Source organism: Notothenia rossii (assembly GCF_949606895.1).
Source record: "Notothenia rossii genome assembly, chromosome: 3".
Classification (NCBI taxonomy): Eukaryota; Metazoa; Chordata; class Actinopteri; order Perciformes; family Nototheniidae; genus Notothenia; species Notothenia rossii.
Window position 1 is genome coordinate 37,749,252 of NC_136901.1, and position 17,228 is coordinate 37,766,479.

The 17,228-nt window shown below is 42.3% G+C and overlaps 1 protein-coding gene across 7 annotated transcripts in view; it reads left to right on the plus strand.

Annotated features, from left to right (window-relative positions):
* Positions 1-17,228, plus strand: part of LOC307033394 (phosphatidylinositol-binding clathrin assembly protein) — an 84,759-nt gene that overhangs the window by 62,318 nt on the left and 5,213 nt on the right. For 4 of the 7 annotated variants that reach the window (XM_079671845.1, XM_079671850.1, XM_079671846.1 and 1 more), the window contains 6 exons: positions 7,824-7,964; positions 8,415-8,445; positions 10,048-10,195; positions 11,266-11,289; positions 15,350-15,406; positions 16,830-17,006. In XM_079671845.1, the coding sequence (XP_079527971.1) occupies positions 7,824-7,964; positions 8,415-8,445; positions 10,048-10,195; positions 11,266-11,289; positions 15,350-15,406; positions 16,830-17,006 (578 nt within the window). The remainder of the gene's footprint in view (positions 1-7,823; positions 7,965-8,414; positions 8,446-10,047; positions 10,196-11,265; positions 11,290-15,349; positions 15,407-16,829; positions 17,007-17,228) is intronic. The other 3 variants (XM_079671847.1, XM_079671851.1, XM_079671849.1) reach the window with 2 other exon arrangements.

Sequence of the window (17,228 nt, forward strand, 5' to 3'; positions counted from 1 at the left end):
AATTAGCATTAGTGGAAATGTTACAGATTTAATCAACCAGCTGTTCGACACCAGGTTGTTCAAAGCTCATTTCTGTAACTCAATCCAAACTGCAAAGCGAGATTATACAAATCTTAAAATCTAAATGAAGGCTTTCATTAAATTCCTGGCCGAGAGCAGGAATTTCTTTCCTGACGTATTACTGTCATCATTATTAGGAGTATTACTTTCATTTGTACAGCTGCTCCATTGCCTCGTCAAACATTTGCCAGATCGAAAAAAAATTCCATTCGTTTTTTCAAACGTTTGAATAGTGCAGAATCTATTGTTTGCTCTGGCTCGCTCTGTTGTTACTTAACCCCGTTAAACTCTTCTGCTCAGAAGTAACAGTTGGAGGTTTGTTGGACAGACTAACTTCCTGCTAATAATAGAGCCTGTGTTGAAGCTGCCACTAACAATACACCATCTGGGAAACTGGCTGTGTGTGTGTGTGTGTGTGTGTGTGTGTGTGTGTGTGTGTGTGTGTGTGTGTGTGTGTGTGTGTGTGTGTGTGTGTGTGTGTGTGTGTGTGTGTGTGTGTGTGTGTGTGTGTGTGTGTGTGTGTGTGTGTGTGTGTGTGTGTGTGTGTGTGTGTGTGTGTGTGTGTGTGTGTGTGTGTGTGTGTGTGTGTGTGTGTGTGTGTGTGTGTGTGTGTGTGTGTGTGTGTGTGTGTGTGTGTGTGTGTGTGTGTGTGTGTGGTGTCCCCTGAAGTGATGAATACATGGTATGTGTGGGCTGCACAATATTGAAAAAAACTGACATTGCGATATTCTTTTCACCTGCGACGTATATTGCGTTTTTTTTAAACTATATTTAACCGGATGAAGGATTTTAGTCACGGACGTCTGGATCTTAACTGGTTGACTCATCATACCTTAAATCATGATCTAACATGTCATGATAATGCAGGTTCCTTACCCTCAAATAAGGGGGTTCATCTGTGAATGAAGAAGAGTGGTGTCTAGAAGGGATCTAAGAGATTAAACGTATTACATTAAACTATAGGAAGCTTCATTATCACATTAGGGAATTAACATACTTGTCCAATAGGTAATTTAACTTTTTATTCCACAATTAAAACATTTTTTGTGCAAATAACAGCAAAGTAGTGGACATCTTTTAAACAACGTTATAAAATTAAGAACAGCTATACACCAGCTCCTTTATGCCGTTTTGAACCTTTCTCATATGGTGTAACACCGTCAAAGGCATCTGAAATAGTTGTTTGCTGTGCATGCAGACTCAGAGCCTGCATGTCACCCCACTCAAGTACCCCTGACATGAAAGCCGCGCAAGTTTTCCTTTTGTAGCAAGCAGCAAAAACAATTGTAACATGACGTGTTTGAGTTAATTTACCTACTTAATATCGAACGCCTAAAAAATGTGCATATCGCGATTATCGCCATGACACGGTATATCGTTCAGCCCTAGTGTGTGTGTGTGTGTGTGGCCGCTTTCACACAAAGTAGTTTGCCGTACTTAGTGCCAGCACTTAGTTCCCCCATGAAACTAAGAGCCGATCGCGTTCACACCGGAATAAGTTCCCTGAGGGAAGATTACGCATATGAAGCCGCTGACGTCACTTCTTCTTCTTCTGCTTTGGGTTTACTGGCAGGCCGCAAACCACTTCACGGCGTATACTGCCACCCGAAGTCCCCGGCCGGAAGTCCCCGGAGTTTGGGACTGGCTTCAGTAGAAGCTGCTGGGACTCCCAGCAGCTTCTACTGAAGCCTTATAAGTAAATCGCCAGAACGCAGACACCTCCTCATCTCCCATGTTTTCTTTTGTGTTGCCATAAGTTAGTCTCTCTCCATTGGTGCGCTGGGCTAATGCTAATGCTAATAATGCTAATGCTAGCAAATACAATGGCGGCTTAAAAAAACATTTCAGAGTTTTGGGGGGCGTGGTTTGCAATTCGCCTAGTCAATCAGAAATTGGAACGTTTTTCTCCCCGGGAAAGTACCACCTCTCTAGCAGGGACTGAAAAGGGGGTAAAAGTCCTCATGAACTAAGTTCTCTTTTTGGTGTGAACGCAAAATCCCAGGAACTATCGGAACTAAACGGGAAAAGTACTCCGGTGTGAAAGCGCCTTATGTGTGTGGCGACTGTACTGCATGTTTATTCCCTTCATGCATTGTCTACATGCCTTTTATATGTGTCGTTCTACATTAGTGTTTGTAACGTGTCGTTTTGCTCCATCTGTCTGCTGCTGCTCGTCTGGTTTGTTTTGCTTTTATTCGCCTCCTCCTCCTCTCACCTTCCTCCCCCCTCAGTTCATTTCATCTCTCTCTGTTTCTCCCTCATCGTCTCCCCATCACACTTCACAAGGCAAGAATCACCCAGGCACCTCCTTTCCATCTGCTCTCCTTCTCTTTTGTCTACCTCCTCACAATATAAAACCTCTCCACTGCAGAGTCTGTATTCTGAATCTAATGTTTTTTAATATCCAATTTTCACTGATATCTTTTCGGTATTTTATGTGAAGAGGGTGGAATACCTAGTGTTAAAGAGGCCCTGTAATGCTCTTTTGAGGGTTTTCCTTCTCTGTAGTGTGTTATATATGTTTTAGTGCATGTCAATGGCCTGCAAAGGCTAAAATCCCAAAGTTGGACTCCTTTGTTTACTTCTTTAACATAGTGACATCACTCCGTAACACAAGCGCTTCTATGAGCTAGCTCTCCAACACATTGTACGTGATAGGCTAAGAGGCGGGACATCTCTAAGCGGTTGACCAATCACAACAGAGCCAGCCAGCTCACCTATCAGAGCAGACTGGGCTCTGGTTTCAAACCGAGGGTGAAAAGAGGTGCTGCAGCACAGACAGTAAGAGAACAATAAAGAGCTTTTTGAACATTAAAGCATGGAGACATGTCACAGTGGAGACACTACATACTGATATACACCTGAACATCAGCAGGAGAGGACTCTTTAAAGTAGAGACACTACATACTCATATACACCTGGACATCAGCAGGAGAGGACTCTTTAAAGTAGAGACACTACATACTGATATACACCTGAACATCAGCAGGAGAGGACTCTTTAAAGTAGATGCACTACATACTGATATACACCTGAACATCAGCAGGAGAGGACTCTTTAAAGTAGAGACACTACATACTGATATACACCTGAACATCAGCAGGAGAGGACTCTTTAAAGTAGAGACACTACATACTGATATACACCTGAACATCAGCAGGAGAGGACTCTTTAAAGTAGAGGCACTACATACTGATATACACCTGAACATCAGCAGGAGAGGACTCTTTAAAGTAGAGGCACTACATACTGATATACACCTGAACATCAGCAGGAGAGGACTCTTTAAAGTAGAGACACTACATACTGATATACACCTGAACATCAGCAGGAGAGGACTCTTTAAAGTAGAGACACTACATACTGATATACACCTGAACATCAGCAGGAGAGGACTCTTTAAAGTAGAGGCACTACATACTGATGTGAACCTGAAAATTAACAAAATAGGGCCCCTTTAAGTTTTAATGATGCACCACTCATGTTTGTGTTATGGAAGATTACTCATTTAGATCTGTTCTCTGCCCTCATTTTTGATCACCCCTACAATTATATTAATTTTCAATTTGTTACCAAGACTCAAGGATGCAGTTTGGCTTGCGTTTTCAATAGAAAATTGCTGACGTTATTTATTCTATTTGAGCAAATTCATGTTTCTAGAAATGCATTTGCCTTCTCTGGTATAATTCTCTATCTCCCCCGAAAGCCTGCCTGTGTCTACCTTTTCGAAAACGAGACCTTGATTTCAGGAAAAGATTTTCGAGGAAGTATATCTGCTCAAAAATGGTTAGGACGGCAGCTTTTGACAGGCGTAGAAACATCGAAAACATGTTGTATAATCCATCACTATTGCAGCCTGTGATCAAATGGAGAAGACTCTGGTTTTGCTTCCATTCCTACACCAGGTGTCAACAATTGTGCACAGGTCTTTTTGTGTCTATAAACCCGTTAGGAATGGCAACAAATAGATGAATCCTGCATGTCATGTATTCTGCAAAGAGCTTAAGATAATCCAACTAAATGGTAGTAAGTAACACATTTCTGTCTTCCCGTGTTTTAAGGATTGAACACGACATGGATTTACTTCCTCGCTTTCCTTTGATCTTAAATTCTATTGACTGTCAAATCCTCTGCTGAAACACCTAAGCTAACACTGATAGCATTATCCTCCGGTTCAATAAAACGCTCAGTGCTCGCTTCATCCCCTTCCTCCTCCTCCTCCTCCTCCTCCTCCTTCCTCCTTCTTCTCTTTGCCTTGTGTGTGTGATCTACTGAGAGAGCTTGTTTCTTTTCTTCCTCCCTTTTATCTCTGCCTCTTTTCCGTTGGTTCAATTAAATTCAGTGGGCTTTAAAACGCTGAGAAACCAACAAAGAATCACCCACATTGCCAAAGTGTTTTATCGCAACATGAACATGGAGACAATGTGTGAGATATAAGAGTGAAGAGAATTAAAAAAGATTGTCATTCCTCTCTTTAAACCACTTTCTTAATTCCTTCTCTTAGTTTGACTTATTTTCTGTCTCCGTTTGCTTCTCCCTCTCCCTCCCTTTCTCCCATCTGCTAAGTTAGCAGGAAAAGTGTTTTCTGAACCTCTTGTGTCAGCACCACTGTCAGACCTGCACGCCGCTTCCTAACTAAATATTATTCCTCCCCCTTTTTCTCCAGTCAGTTGCCTCTCTTTCTATTTTCCTTTCTCCAACTCTGTGTTCTGCAGAGACATTGGTTTTTCTTCTATTTGCATTTTGCACATTCTTGTTTCGTTTCAGCTTTGTATCGTCGCGTTGTGCCTGACCTCATTTTATTTCTGCTACGTGTCTCTACGTATTCATTGTTCGGATGATGTGAGGAAACAATAATCCAGTAATTGTTAAAAAACCTTTTTACTACTCGCCATGTTAGCCCCTTTTCAAACCTGACACACATGTGTATAATAAACACACACTGTCACACCTCCAGGTTTCTACTAGATTAATACTGAGCCATTAGCCAGATGAATGTTGACATTGGGAGTTGTTCACAGGCACACACACACACACACACACACACACACACACACACACGCACACACACGCACACACACACACACACACACACACACACACACACCTAAGGGCGTGGACACTCTGTCTAATAAAACACAAACACACACATGTTCAAAACGAATCACTGTTAGCAGTCAGAGTGAGTACATGGCAGCTACAAACAGATAAATCAATCATCTAGAAACAAGCGCCGCGAGCTACTGAGTCAGGGATTATGGGCTGGCTGCTGCATGACCGTGATAAAGGAGTCTTGGTTCAGTATGTCTGCATTAAACAGGAATATCTGCCCCATGTAGGTAAATGCTAAAAATAGAGCAGGACAAATTCAATTAACAGCGAGACTATCAGTGAGATTTGATACTTCACATTAAGGAGGCACAGCTCAGCAATATTCTCAGATCAAAACCGTCCAGCGCGGCTTTATTAAAGTGGTCCAAATGTGAGTGAAAAGTGTGGTAAATTAGGCAGGAAGTGAAGTCGGCTCTCATTAGATTTAATATTTATTGCGTTTTGAAATAAGTTGCTCTTAAACTTTCCTTATTTCCAACATTCGATTTCCAGACACACGGTTTGATTAGTTTGATCGCTCATGAAGCCCCGCCCCAATTTGGTATGTTTTGTTAGGTCTGCGATTTAATTATCTTCATTTAGCAAATATGCATCTAACAGCAGCAGATTTAGCCCTCAAGATCATATCAAGTAGCCAGTGTTTTAAAAAAAGACACACAACAGCTCCTTCAACGGATTTTCCCGATGCTAAGAAGTAGGCATGGGCGGCATCATTTTTTTCATACCGTCATACCTTGCTGACATCATACCGTGGTATAGTGTATATGACGGTATCAGTCCAAATTTAAGGGGTAATTTCTCCCCCCCAAATTTTTTTTACTCACTATATCAACAGCCCCACCAAAAATATTTTCCACCAGCCGCCACTGACGGTATGACTTGGGTCGACTTGAGTGAGGTGGCGTTCGGCGGCAAATAGATGTTTCGAACGGTATATTATATGTTCGGTGTAAAATGCAGCCCGAGCCGGTAGACGCTCGCAAAGTGCCGCGACTTGCGCGCAAGTGCAAAACAAGGGCTGCATACATGACACATTGTGCAAATGGCACATTTTGAGATCGGATACAGGACGCGTTTGTAGATGTCCGACGTTGTTTCCATAGTGAGCTAGGTTAACAATATATCATCATACATAAACATTTTCCGGGAGTAAATACTTGACTTATTGAATAAAGTTTGCTATATTCACTAACTAGTTTGGCAATATTATTCCGTGCATGTGTTAAAAACCTTATTTCCATTTGATTCATTGGATTACTCGCGTGAATGTTTAGCACGTAAATGCTTTCGTTTTTAAAACCGTCCGACCTCGACTACAAAACCATCAACCAGTTGCATAGGATTAAAAAATGTCAACACTCACTCACCCCGTCTTAAACATTCCCTAAGAAGTGCCTCTGTCTCTCGTTGTGCTGGATGAAGTCACTGGCGACGAGTAAACCCAAAATAGTCCCAAACAGGCGCAGAGGCATTTTTCGTTTTTACTAGTTGTCCGAGTTCGGGACCGGCAAATGCTGCCGCCATCTTGCTCAGCTCAGCTCTGAGCTGAGCTCTGAGAGAGGGAAAGACGGACTGCCCTCCCCTGCCCTCTGCTGGCGCGTGCTGTGCATTACAACCAATGTCGTCCCTGTCAAAACTCCGTGTCAGTGTAATAGAATGAAACGCATCTATGATTTGGCGCACAGTCTGTGACGTCACGGTATTGAAAATCATACCGACGGTATTTCGAAATACCCTGGTATACCGTAATACCGTCATACCGCCCAAGCCTACTAAGAAGCTATTAAAGCTAACGTTAGCTTTGTTTTAAAAGCCTTTAGTTTCGGTTACAAACAAATTGGTTTTTGACAACTCCTTCCTTTCCAAGTTTGGATAACAAAGATATGATGTGGAATAATCTGATATGTTTGTTCCTAACTCCTCCTCCTCCTCTATCCTTCTGTGGGCTGTTCTAACATCCTAACATCTACTCTGTCTCTATAGGCGCTTTCACACCAAGTACTTTGCCGTACTTAGTTCATCAGAACTAAAGAGCCGATCACGTTCACACCGGAATAAGTCCCTGAGGGAGGATTAGGAAAATGAAGCCGCTGACGTCACTTCTTCTTCTTCTGCTTTGGGTTTACTGGCAGGCTGCAAACAACTTCACGGCGTATACTGCCACCCGGAGTCCCCGGCCGGAAGTCCCCAGAGTTGGGGACTGGCTTCTGAGTAAATCGCCAGAACGCCGACACCTCCTCATCTCCACCGCTCCCACGTTTTATTTTGTGTTGCCATAAGTTAGTCTCTCTGCGTTGGTGCGCTGGGCTAATGCTAATGCTAATAATGCTAATGTGAGCAAATAAAATGGCGGCTTCACAAAACTTTTTGAGAGTTTTACGGGGCCTGATTTGCAATCCGCCCAGCCAATCAGAAATGGGAACCTTTTTCTCCCATGAAAGTCCCTGCTCTTTAGCAGGGACTGAAAAGGGGGTGGAAAGGTTCTCATGAACTAAGTTCTAGTTCTGGATTTTTTTGGTGTGAACGCACATTTTCTGAACTACATCAGAACTATACTGGGAAAAGTACTCCGGTGTGAAAGTGCCTTATGATGCTTTTACCAGCCTGTGTAAAGTTATTGACTTATACATATACATCCATTTGTCCTCCAGGTTTTGATGCTCTAGGAGACCTGTTGAAGCCTACGATGCCCACACACAACGCACCTCTTCCTCCTCCTCAAATGGCCATCCATCACGGAGGGAAGCTGCTAGCCAACGACCTCGACTCCTCTCTGGCCAACCTCGTGGGCAGTGAGTGTCGAGAAACATGCACACAAGTAGCTGAATGTGGCAGCAAAAGAAGGGGGGGAAGACACTTGAGTTGTGGTATTTTATTTGTTGGACATTTATGTAATTCGACACTTGAAATGCCCGGCCTTGAGTGCATGCACACACACCTTTTCACCGTATTTCTTATGAAATAGCTCCTATTAAATCTTGTATAATGACTCTTTCAATACTTAATGCCTTTTCGCTCTTGCATTAAAACATTTTATTTTCAAGAACGAACCATTAAATTAATAGAAAACTTCGCTTTCTGAAGAAGTTCACACATCTGAGTGTTACATACGAGTGAATAGATGATGTTACATAACGGAAATTATGTATAATTCGAGGGAAAATTGATTCTAAAGCAGAAATACTTGTCTTTTATTTTCTCTTTTTCAACTATCTCTGTGCTTCTGCCCCCCCTCCCCTCAGATCTGCAGTTTGCTGGGACCCCAGCCAAGAAGTAAGTATCTTCACCGTGATGATACCTCTCAGTGTTGTGCTGTGCTTTAGGCTGGAGGATTTATCTACTGACAAAGCAAATCGTCCTCTCTGTTATACTTAAAGCTCCGGTCGACAGCTATAGTCTGCCAACATGCAACTTGTGCTACTAAAAGTCCAAATCTAATTTAGTATGACGTATTCAGTTGCATTTAACTGATTAAGTTTGTGACAAAGTGCTTCTTCAGACTGTTGAATGTAATCGCAGCTGCTCACAGATTCACATTCATGTTTCTGCAGCGTTGTTTGTCTTTTAAAATGCATAAAACGCCTCAAGGGGGGAATACAAAATTAAACTAAATCGAGCAAAACTGTTGCATTTTTTTTATCAGAATCAGAATACCTTTAATAGGACATTTACATTGTTGCAGCAGAAAAGAGCCAAAGACAGCCTTGTGTTAACTAAGAAGCATGCATAAAAAAGTATTAAAGATACAAAAATTATAATAAAAAAAGTTACACAATTTACAAAATACACATCCTGTAACAGTTCTGAGGGTTTAGCGGCCAGGTATATATTGCACAGTTAGGCAATTTGTGTTTGGTAGATGATTTCTATGTTGTAACAATGCTTTTTGGCAATACATCTTATACTGTAGGAAAGCCTGTTTTCTTACCTTTCCAATTGGTACCACATTTGTGAGGAACATGCATTTGTGGAAGGAGCAGCAGAGCTGAGTATGTGGGGTGCGCCCCAGAGCTGAGTATGTGGGGTGCGCCCCAGAGCGGAGTATGTGGGGTGCGCCCCAGAGCGGAGTATGTGGGGTGCGCCCCAGAGCGGAGTATGTGGGGTGCGCCCCCAGAGCTGAGTATGTGGGGTGCTCCCCAGAGATGAGTATGTGGGTTGCGCCCCAGAGCTGAGTATGTGGGGTGCGCCCCAGAGCTGAGTATGTGGGGTGCGCCCCAGAGCTGAGTATGTGGGGTGCGCCCCAGAGCTGAGTATGTGGGGTGCGCCCCAGAGCTGAGTATGTGGGGTGCGCCCCAGAGATGAGTATGTGGGGTGCGCCCCAGAGATGAGTATGTGGGGTGCGCCCCAGAGCTGAGTATGTGGGGTGCGCCCCAGAGATGAGTATGTAGGGTGCGCCCATGAACAATGTGACAAATCTCCTCTGCCAATGTCAAACAGCTTTTTTTTGCTTCTGACTCTTGTTTGGTGTTGTTTGGTGGATTGGATTATTTGAAGTGTAATAAATAAAGACATATTGACAACAATTGGAAAGGTAAGAAAACAGGCTTTCCAACGGTATAAGATGTATTGCCAAAAAGCATTGTTACAACATAGAAATCATCTAACAAACACAAATTGCCTTACTTTTTGTGTTAAGTTTATTTATTACATGGCTTAGTTGAATACTCGATTCTGATTGGTCAATTCAGAACACGTGACACGTTGTTAATCCAGTAGTACAGACCGCTGTCAAGGACTTATTGACCGTTGTTAAGGACGCTTACATTGCACATAGTTGGTTGGTATCCTCCAAGACATGATTTGGGTGTTTTGAAGGTGCCTCAGGTTGCAGAACAGAAAGATCTTGACGCTGTGTTTGTTTGTTTTGTTGCGCTGCTCGTCCCTCTACAGGCCAGAGATGCAGTGGAACCATCCGGGAGAGAAGAAGCTGACGGGAGGACACAACTGGCACAATAAGACCATGTCGACCACTCAGTGGGGTCCGGGTCCCATGGCCCCCCAGCCCATGCCTGTACAACACGTGGTAAGGAGACGGAAACACACTCTAACCAGAGATGGCAATCGATCAAAGTCGATCTGAATGCCCTTGTTTCTTGTTCTTGACTTTCCAAGATCTCATTAATGATGCCCAAAACTACAACAATTATTGTAACAGAAAAATAATTACTAAGGATCCATTTAGGTGTCTGTAGGTTCTGGAAATGTCTACAAAATCTCCTTATGTAACATCTAACCTAATTGAACAAAAAGCACACTAAAACAGAACGTGCTGTTCATTAGTTTAAATATTTGTGTGTGTGTGTGTGTGTGTGTGTGTGTGTGTGTGTGTGTGTGTGTGTGTGTGTGTGTGTGTGTGTGTGTGTGTGTGTGTGTGTGTGTGTGTGTGTGTGTGTGTGTGTGTGTGTGTGTGTGTGTGTGTGTGTGTGTGTGTGTGTGTGTGTGTGTGTGTGTGTGTGTGTGTGTGTGTGTGTGTGTGTGTGTGTGTGTGTGTGTGTGTGTGTGTGTGTGTGTGTGTGTGTGTGTGTGTGTGTGTAGCTCCTGATTGTCCTCATGATCTCTGGACAGCACATTTGGCTGACGAGGACAAACTGTCACTAACCCTCCGCTTCCTCTCTGTCTCCCTTTTTCTTTTTTGACTTCCCTCTCTCTCTCTCTCTCTTGTTGGACCTTTCTCCCCCCCCCCCTCTGCTGTCACCTCTCCTTCCTGTCCCGCTCGTCCTCTTCATGCATTTCTTCCTTTTGTTTCTGCACCGTCATGCACCCTTCTTCGCCTGTTTTCTCTCGTTTCGCGCGGCCATCTGTTCGTCCTGTTTTCGCCGCACTACCTTTGACATCTGGCCGTCCGTATTTTGACCTCATATTTATTTTTGACTTCTTTCTGCATCTTTCTACCTCTTCTCGACTATCCTACCCACCATATGCCGCTCTTTTCACTAAAATGTCTCACATTATTCTCTCTTATCTTCTTGTGTCACAACATTTTCATCATTCCTCATTTTTGTCCATCTTCTCTCCCTGTACCACGTTGTCTCTCTCTCTCTCTCTCTCTCTCTCCGTCTTCTGTCTTTTTTTCCTTGTTGCGTCCTGATGCAGAATGGAATGTTCTATACTAGTTATGTAAGTACTTATGCCTGTTTTAGTAAGTCTTAATCACTTCTATATGACTCATATAATGTGCTTTCAATCTCCCTCTTGCTGTCTCCCTCTGTCTCCTTCTCAATCTTTCTCTTTCTGTTTTCTATGGAGACAAGTTTCTTTATAAAAGTCACTTTTGTTCTTGCCAAGTTTCCTCAAATCGCCCTCTCACCTCTGTGCTAAAGGCTAATGGTGCTAGTTATGTAAGCTTGAGTAAACTGACTGATAACAGGAAGTCAGACACACGATCAGTTTTTTTTTCTTTGAAAGGATAAGCCTGGTATATTCTCTATTGTTCTTATTGTCAGCAAATACCATTTAAATGAGAAAAACATCAACGGACTTTTACTACTAAAATATCGCCTGTGGATTTAAAACCTTTTTTTTTTATTACACCATTTCATTGTATTCCTCTGTGCTATAAACCTTCATATTTGTCCAAACACTATAAAAAAAAAAAACATCAGTGGCTGTTGCTGTTGCACACTACGATAAGCAAACACTGTACTTTATTTTCAGTCGACTAGAAACACAGCCCAAATACTCACCAGAGCAGCACTTTTTGAACATTAAATAATGGAAAACATGCCACAGTAGATGCACAAAATACAAATATGAATGTGAAAATTAGCATTACAGGGCTCCTTTAATGGAGCTGCTCGTTACTGTCCCTGAAAAAGCTAATATACAGTCAATAAATAAGACTTCAAAACCAGGAAACATGACTTCCATGAGCCCAGACATGATTTAAAAGTCATAGCCGCATCTGGCAGTGATATATAACGCATCACAGGTCGCAGAGCAGCGGATAAATCAAGTATCATGCATGATAAGTGAAACTCCCACATCTGAGACTCCCCCCGGCAGAAGTCTCAACGTCTGTGCTCGCTTAAAAATACCAGACAGAAATCCTGCAACGCCCTCCTCACGTCTTCACCTTCACTTAAACATGCAGGTCGTGTGAGGTCAGAGGAAGCTTAGCGAGAAGAGAGTTGCCTTTTTAAGAAGGAGACGGCAAAAGTTCAGCTCTGGAAGTCGGGATTTAAAGATGTTGAAAGGACAGATTTGAATTAAAACACTGGCAGCGAGACACAGGTCGAGAATGAGAAGACGGATGCAGACAAACGCATGAATGTAAAGCGTGACAGCAGAAGACAGATGGACACAAATACAGATGGAGAAGGTGTAGTGGTGCATAAACAGCTCTCTTCTTGTCATGCTTTCAAAATAAAGTGATGCCCTGTCATTTTTTTTACCTGAAAGACAGCCCAGTTAAACTCGGAGACAGATGGTTCGCTGAATAAATCATGCTTCAGGTGCACATGAAAGTACAGTCAGTTATTTCTTTCATCGTGGTTTCAAACAGCCGCTAAGTGAGTCTGACGGGTTTAATTCAAGTCTTTTGGCTTGAATTGGATTATATATCCTCCCTTCCTGCTGGTTGATCAATGGTTCTGATCAGCTTTCACAGCCTGCTCCCTATAGGCAGGAATGAAATGGCGGATCCCCGATCGATCACAACGATTTCCTCCTGAGATCAGATCCCTGTTCACCTGACCCCACCACAGGCCTTTAGATTTAGCTCTTTAAGCAAGATATCACTTCCTGTCCTCCCTTTTTAAAGCTTAGCTTGTACAACAGAGCGTTGTTGTTTTTTAAATCCCTTAAAAATAAAAGTTCTACTGTTAATTATGGCCTTACACTCTTGAGTCCCACACCAAGCCGATTTCGGCCGTCGGTAGATGTCGGGCCGTCGATGAGCGTCGTGTCGCCCTACTCAGATTGGTGTGTTTGGTGTGTCCCGCATCGTGTCTTTTCAGCCGTGCCGATAATAAATAAATAAATAAATCCCTCTGATTGGCTGTTCAGCTTAGCGAATCAGTGCATGAGAAGCGAAACGGAAGTGAGGGACCCAAACAAACTATTAAGAAGGCAAATCTGAGATTTCATTTAACTCCAGCTCTCGACACAGGTTCAGGAAAGCCCCGTGAGCTTCTTGCTGTGGAGTGAACATGGAACGCACACACTATTTGTTGTTTATTCATATCACGCAGTCTGTTCTTCGTCTCTCGGTTATCACGCAGTCTGTCTTCAGGTTGTTGCCTCTTTTGAATGACGAATACACACTACCGCCGCCTGCTGGTAAGGAGAGTTATTGCCACTCACGCATGCGCAGTTCGTACGTGCTACTTGGCCCTCGGCTGAAGTCTTTACAGTGTGTTCCAGTGCGACACATGGACCTTTAGGATGGCAACTCAAAATCTGTCCTAAATGAGGTTAAAAATATGCTGTAGATGCATCACAGCTTCATTTAAATAACACCTTAAGCCCCAGAATCTAAACAGACTGTAAAGTAATACAAATTACAGATGAAATTGTATGCATTGAATATATTGTGTTGCTGTAAATATAAATAGAAAAGACCTAAAGAGAGAGACATTAGGAAAAGTGCTGGGTTAAGCAAATTCTCAGTGGTAATAAAAGTCAATAACTCAGTCAAATGTGAACAAACAGACATGATATGTTAGGAGATTCGGCTGACACCGTTTAGAAGCTATGAAAGATGTAGCTCCTTACAGTATCAAAGTAAACCAGCGCCTGTTAACGTTACATTAAATCACAAAATGCTAATGGCTCATTTGGCATGCTTTCAATGGTGCCTATATTTAAATAAGCAGAAGCAGACACTGACAACATCATTTGTATGATTTCAGTCAAAAGGAAGTTACATTTGTTTATTTTTCTTTTGGGATTGTATTAGAAGGAAGGAAAATAAGTAGAAATGCTTGCAAACACTTCCCTGATCCGTTTTTTTAAAGATCAACCAGCGTAACGCGCTATTTCTTAAACCCCTTGTTTAATGCGTCATTGCATAAGCAGCAATTAAAAGATAATACTAGTGCAGGTTAATTATCCCATGTAAAAAAGACCTTTTGTTGCTTTTGATTTATGTATTTCATCATATTAGGTAAGACTGTTGAAGTAATATATGGTTTCACACGGATAATTACTGCGTATTGTACGTTTTTCTTCATTTCTGTGCACTGTTAGAGACTCTGAGCTGTACTTTCTAATACTCGGCAATGTTTGAGGAGTTATAAAGTCACGTCAAGAAAAATTCCTCCGTTGTCTCATTTACGGTGATGGATTGGGTTTGTGAAGACAGCGGCGTGTTTCTGCAAACTGTTTTTTTTAATGGCTTTCCTTAAAAACAGTGGGAGCCCGCCGCCTACTTCCGGGTGAGCGGGACGGCCTGCAGCGGAGAAAATACGTTTCAAACTCCGACTAACACGTATATGTGGCAGGGGGAGGGGGTGGGGGGGAAATCCCGCTGGTGTTATCCTGAAACATATATAAAATGCTTGGAGGTAAACCCAAATCCCACACAGATCCTTATTTGTTATATTTGAAAGAAGCTTTCAGGTGAAATGACAAATCTCTGTTAATATTAATACTCCTGTGATAGATTGTTATACCCTGCGATGCATCCCCGCCTCTATAAACTGATTTTCCTCCGGTGCACTCGCTGTAATGCACCTTCAAACACTCGCTCCATATGAATTGCCAATTTGCCGAGCAGAAATCGGCAGCTTTTGTTTGAGGGGGAATGTGCGTGGGTTGTAAACGACGGCTACAAATTGCCCGTCACGTTGAATTTGAGGCCTATTCAGCCGTAGTGGATTTGATTTGTGGAGTGAGGAGGGCAGGGCTAAACGCCGTCCTATTGAGCCACCCCTTTTTAAAGCGGCTATAATGATTGCTCCCAGTGGAAATCCTCTAAGTACCTCTGCCTCACGCTGTGTTGTTGCGCTCCTAATGCCCGCACTTTATCAGCATTCAACGTGTTCTCCAGTCCTCGCACATACAATACATTGTGTGTTTTTACATTTAATAGAGCGCTTAAACTGTAATTGCTCTCCTGTCCATTAAAGTCCTTTATTCCGTGGTTGCTGAATGCTAACAAAAGCCGTACAATATGTGACCCAGGTGTGGCTTTTGCTTTTTCTACCTGCTGACTTTTTTGTCGGTGCTTTTCCAACAGGCTCCAGCTCCCATGGCTTTCCCCATGAACACACCGCAAGTGCCTGTGTATGGAATGGTAAGTGCAAGGAGGGATACACGATATATACAGTTTAATGAACACACAGCCACTTTCATACATGCAGAAAATTGTTACAACGAATGCCTTATTGGTTTACCGTATCGTAAAAAATGACATCTTTTAGCTTCCATATATTTTAAACTTGAGAAAGAGGGAGAACATCTTCACATTTTAGAAAGCCAAAACAGCTATTGTTTCACTATTTTACTCGATAAACTATTCAATTAATTCAGTGAGTCTTCTTCAGTTTTCTTAAATGTATCAATTGTTTTATCTGTAGTTCAGATCATATTTCTATTTGCTGATTTATGGATTTCTTGCTTTCTCACTCTCTTCCCTATCTCTATCTCTTAGCTCAGGGGTGTCAAACTCAATTACATAGCGGGCCACATTAGCATTATGGTTGCACTCAAAGGGCCAGTTGTAACTTTAGGACTATATCATATATATAAAATAATGTATTATATTACATTATTGCCTCTGCATTGGATTATTATCGGATTGGGTAATAACTTCATAATTAACTACGTCTGAAGGCAAAAGTCTAGGGCAAATAATTGCAAGTCTCTTCAGTGCACATGTCACAAAATGAGATGCATTGTGGGACATGTAGTTTATTGGCAACGTGCTTCTGTAAAGCGGCATTTAACCGTATGATAAACGTATTATATTATTTGCAAGCTCTTGCAGGGCCACATAAAATGAAGTCGCGGGCCGGATTGGGCCCCCGGCCCTTGAGTTTGACACCCCTGTCTTAGCTTAATGACATCTTAAAAAATCTAGTTTTGTCTGACCAAATCAATTTTTAAACTGAGATAAGAGAGAAACTCCTCACACAATTTAGCAAGCCAAAACAGCTATTGTTTGTAAGATAAACTATTCAATAATTCAGTATGTAAAGTGTTTGCTTTATCTGTATTTCAGATCATATTGAATGTTCAAAAGTAGCTTCTCAACTGGACAATTTACATTTTCTTATTTATTGATTTCTTGCTTTCTCTGTCTCTTCCCTATCTCTTACTCTTATTTGTGTTGCTTTCTGTAAAGGAGATGGGGGGGGGTCTCCAGGAAATTGTGGATGGGTGTGTCCCGGTAAAAGAACACGGAGAACAGACTTTTCCAGTTCAGATCTTTAATTATACTTATTACTTAATTATACTAAAAAGCAGTAAAGGAAAATGTTGAGGGAAAAGGGGAAAGCACCGTCGTCTCATTACCCGCCGTCATAAACGAAAAGTAAACATATCACCGTCACACAGGCACGGCAGCTCCGATGACGTCATGCGGATGTAACAGACCATATCACCGCAAGCTTTAATGATTGAAACTTACAACATCAACAAACAACTTATCAGCTTATGATGTCAACTTGTGGGTTTTTCTAACACTCCCCCCCCCCCCCCCCCCTCCCTCCATGCAGGTCCCTCCCCAGATGGGTCACATGGGGGGGGTTCAGGTGATGGCTCCTCAGCCCATGATGTACAACCAGCCGGTCCTCAGACCCACAAACCCCTTTGCACCCATGCCCGGAGCCCAGGTCAGCTATCCTGTACTTGTGCATTCATACACACAAAACGACACCTTTGCAACTGAAAAGGTATTTAATCAATCCGTTAATGTAACATTTCATAAAGAGTGTTACATGTCTTATATGGTCAAATGCAATAGAATGACTTAACCAGGATGTTTTGAATTTTTTTATTAATGCAATGAGTTAAATAACGGGTAGACAAAAGTGATAATATGAAAACCTATGGGTAGCATTCGGTATAGATATGTTAATTGGAAAAGTTAGTGTTAAAACTGTGTATATGTGTAA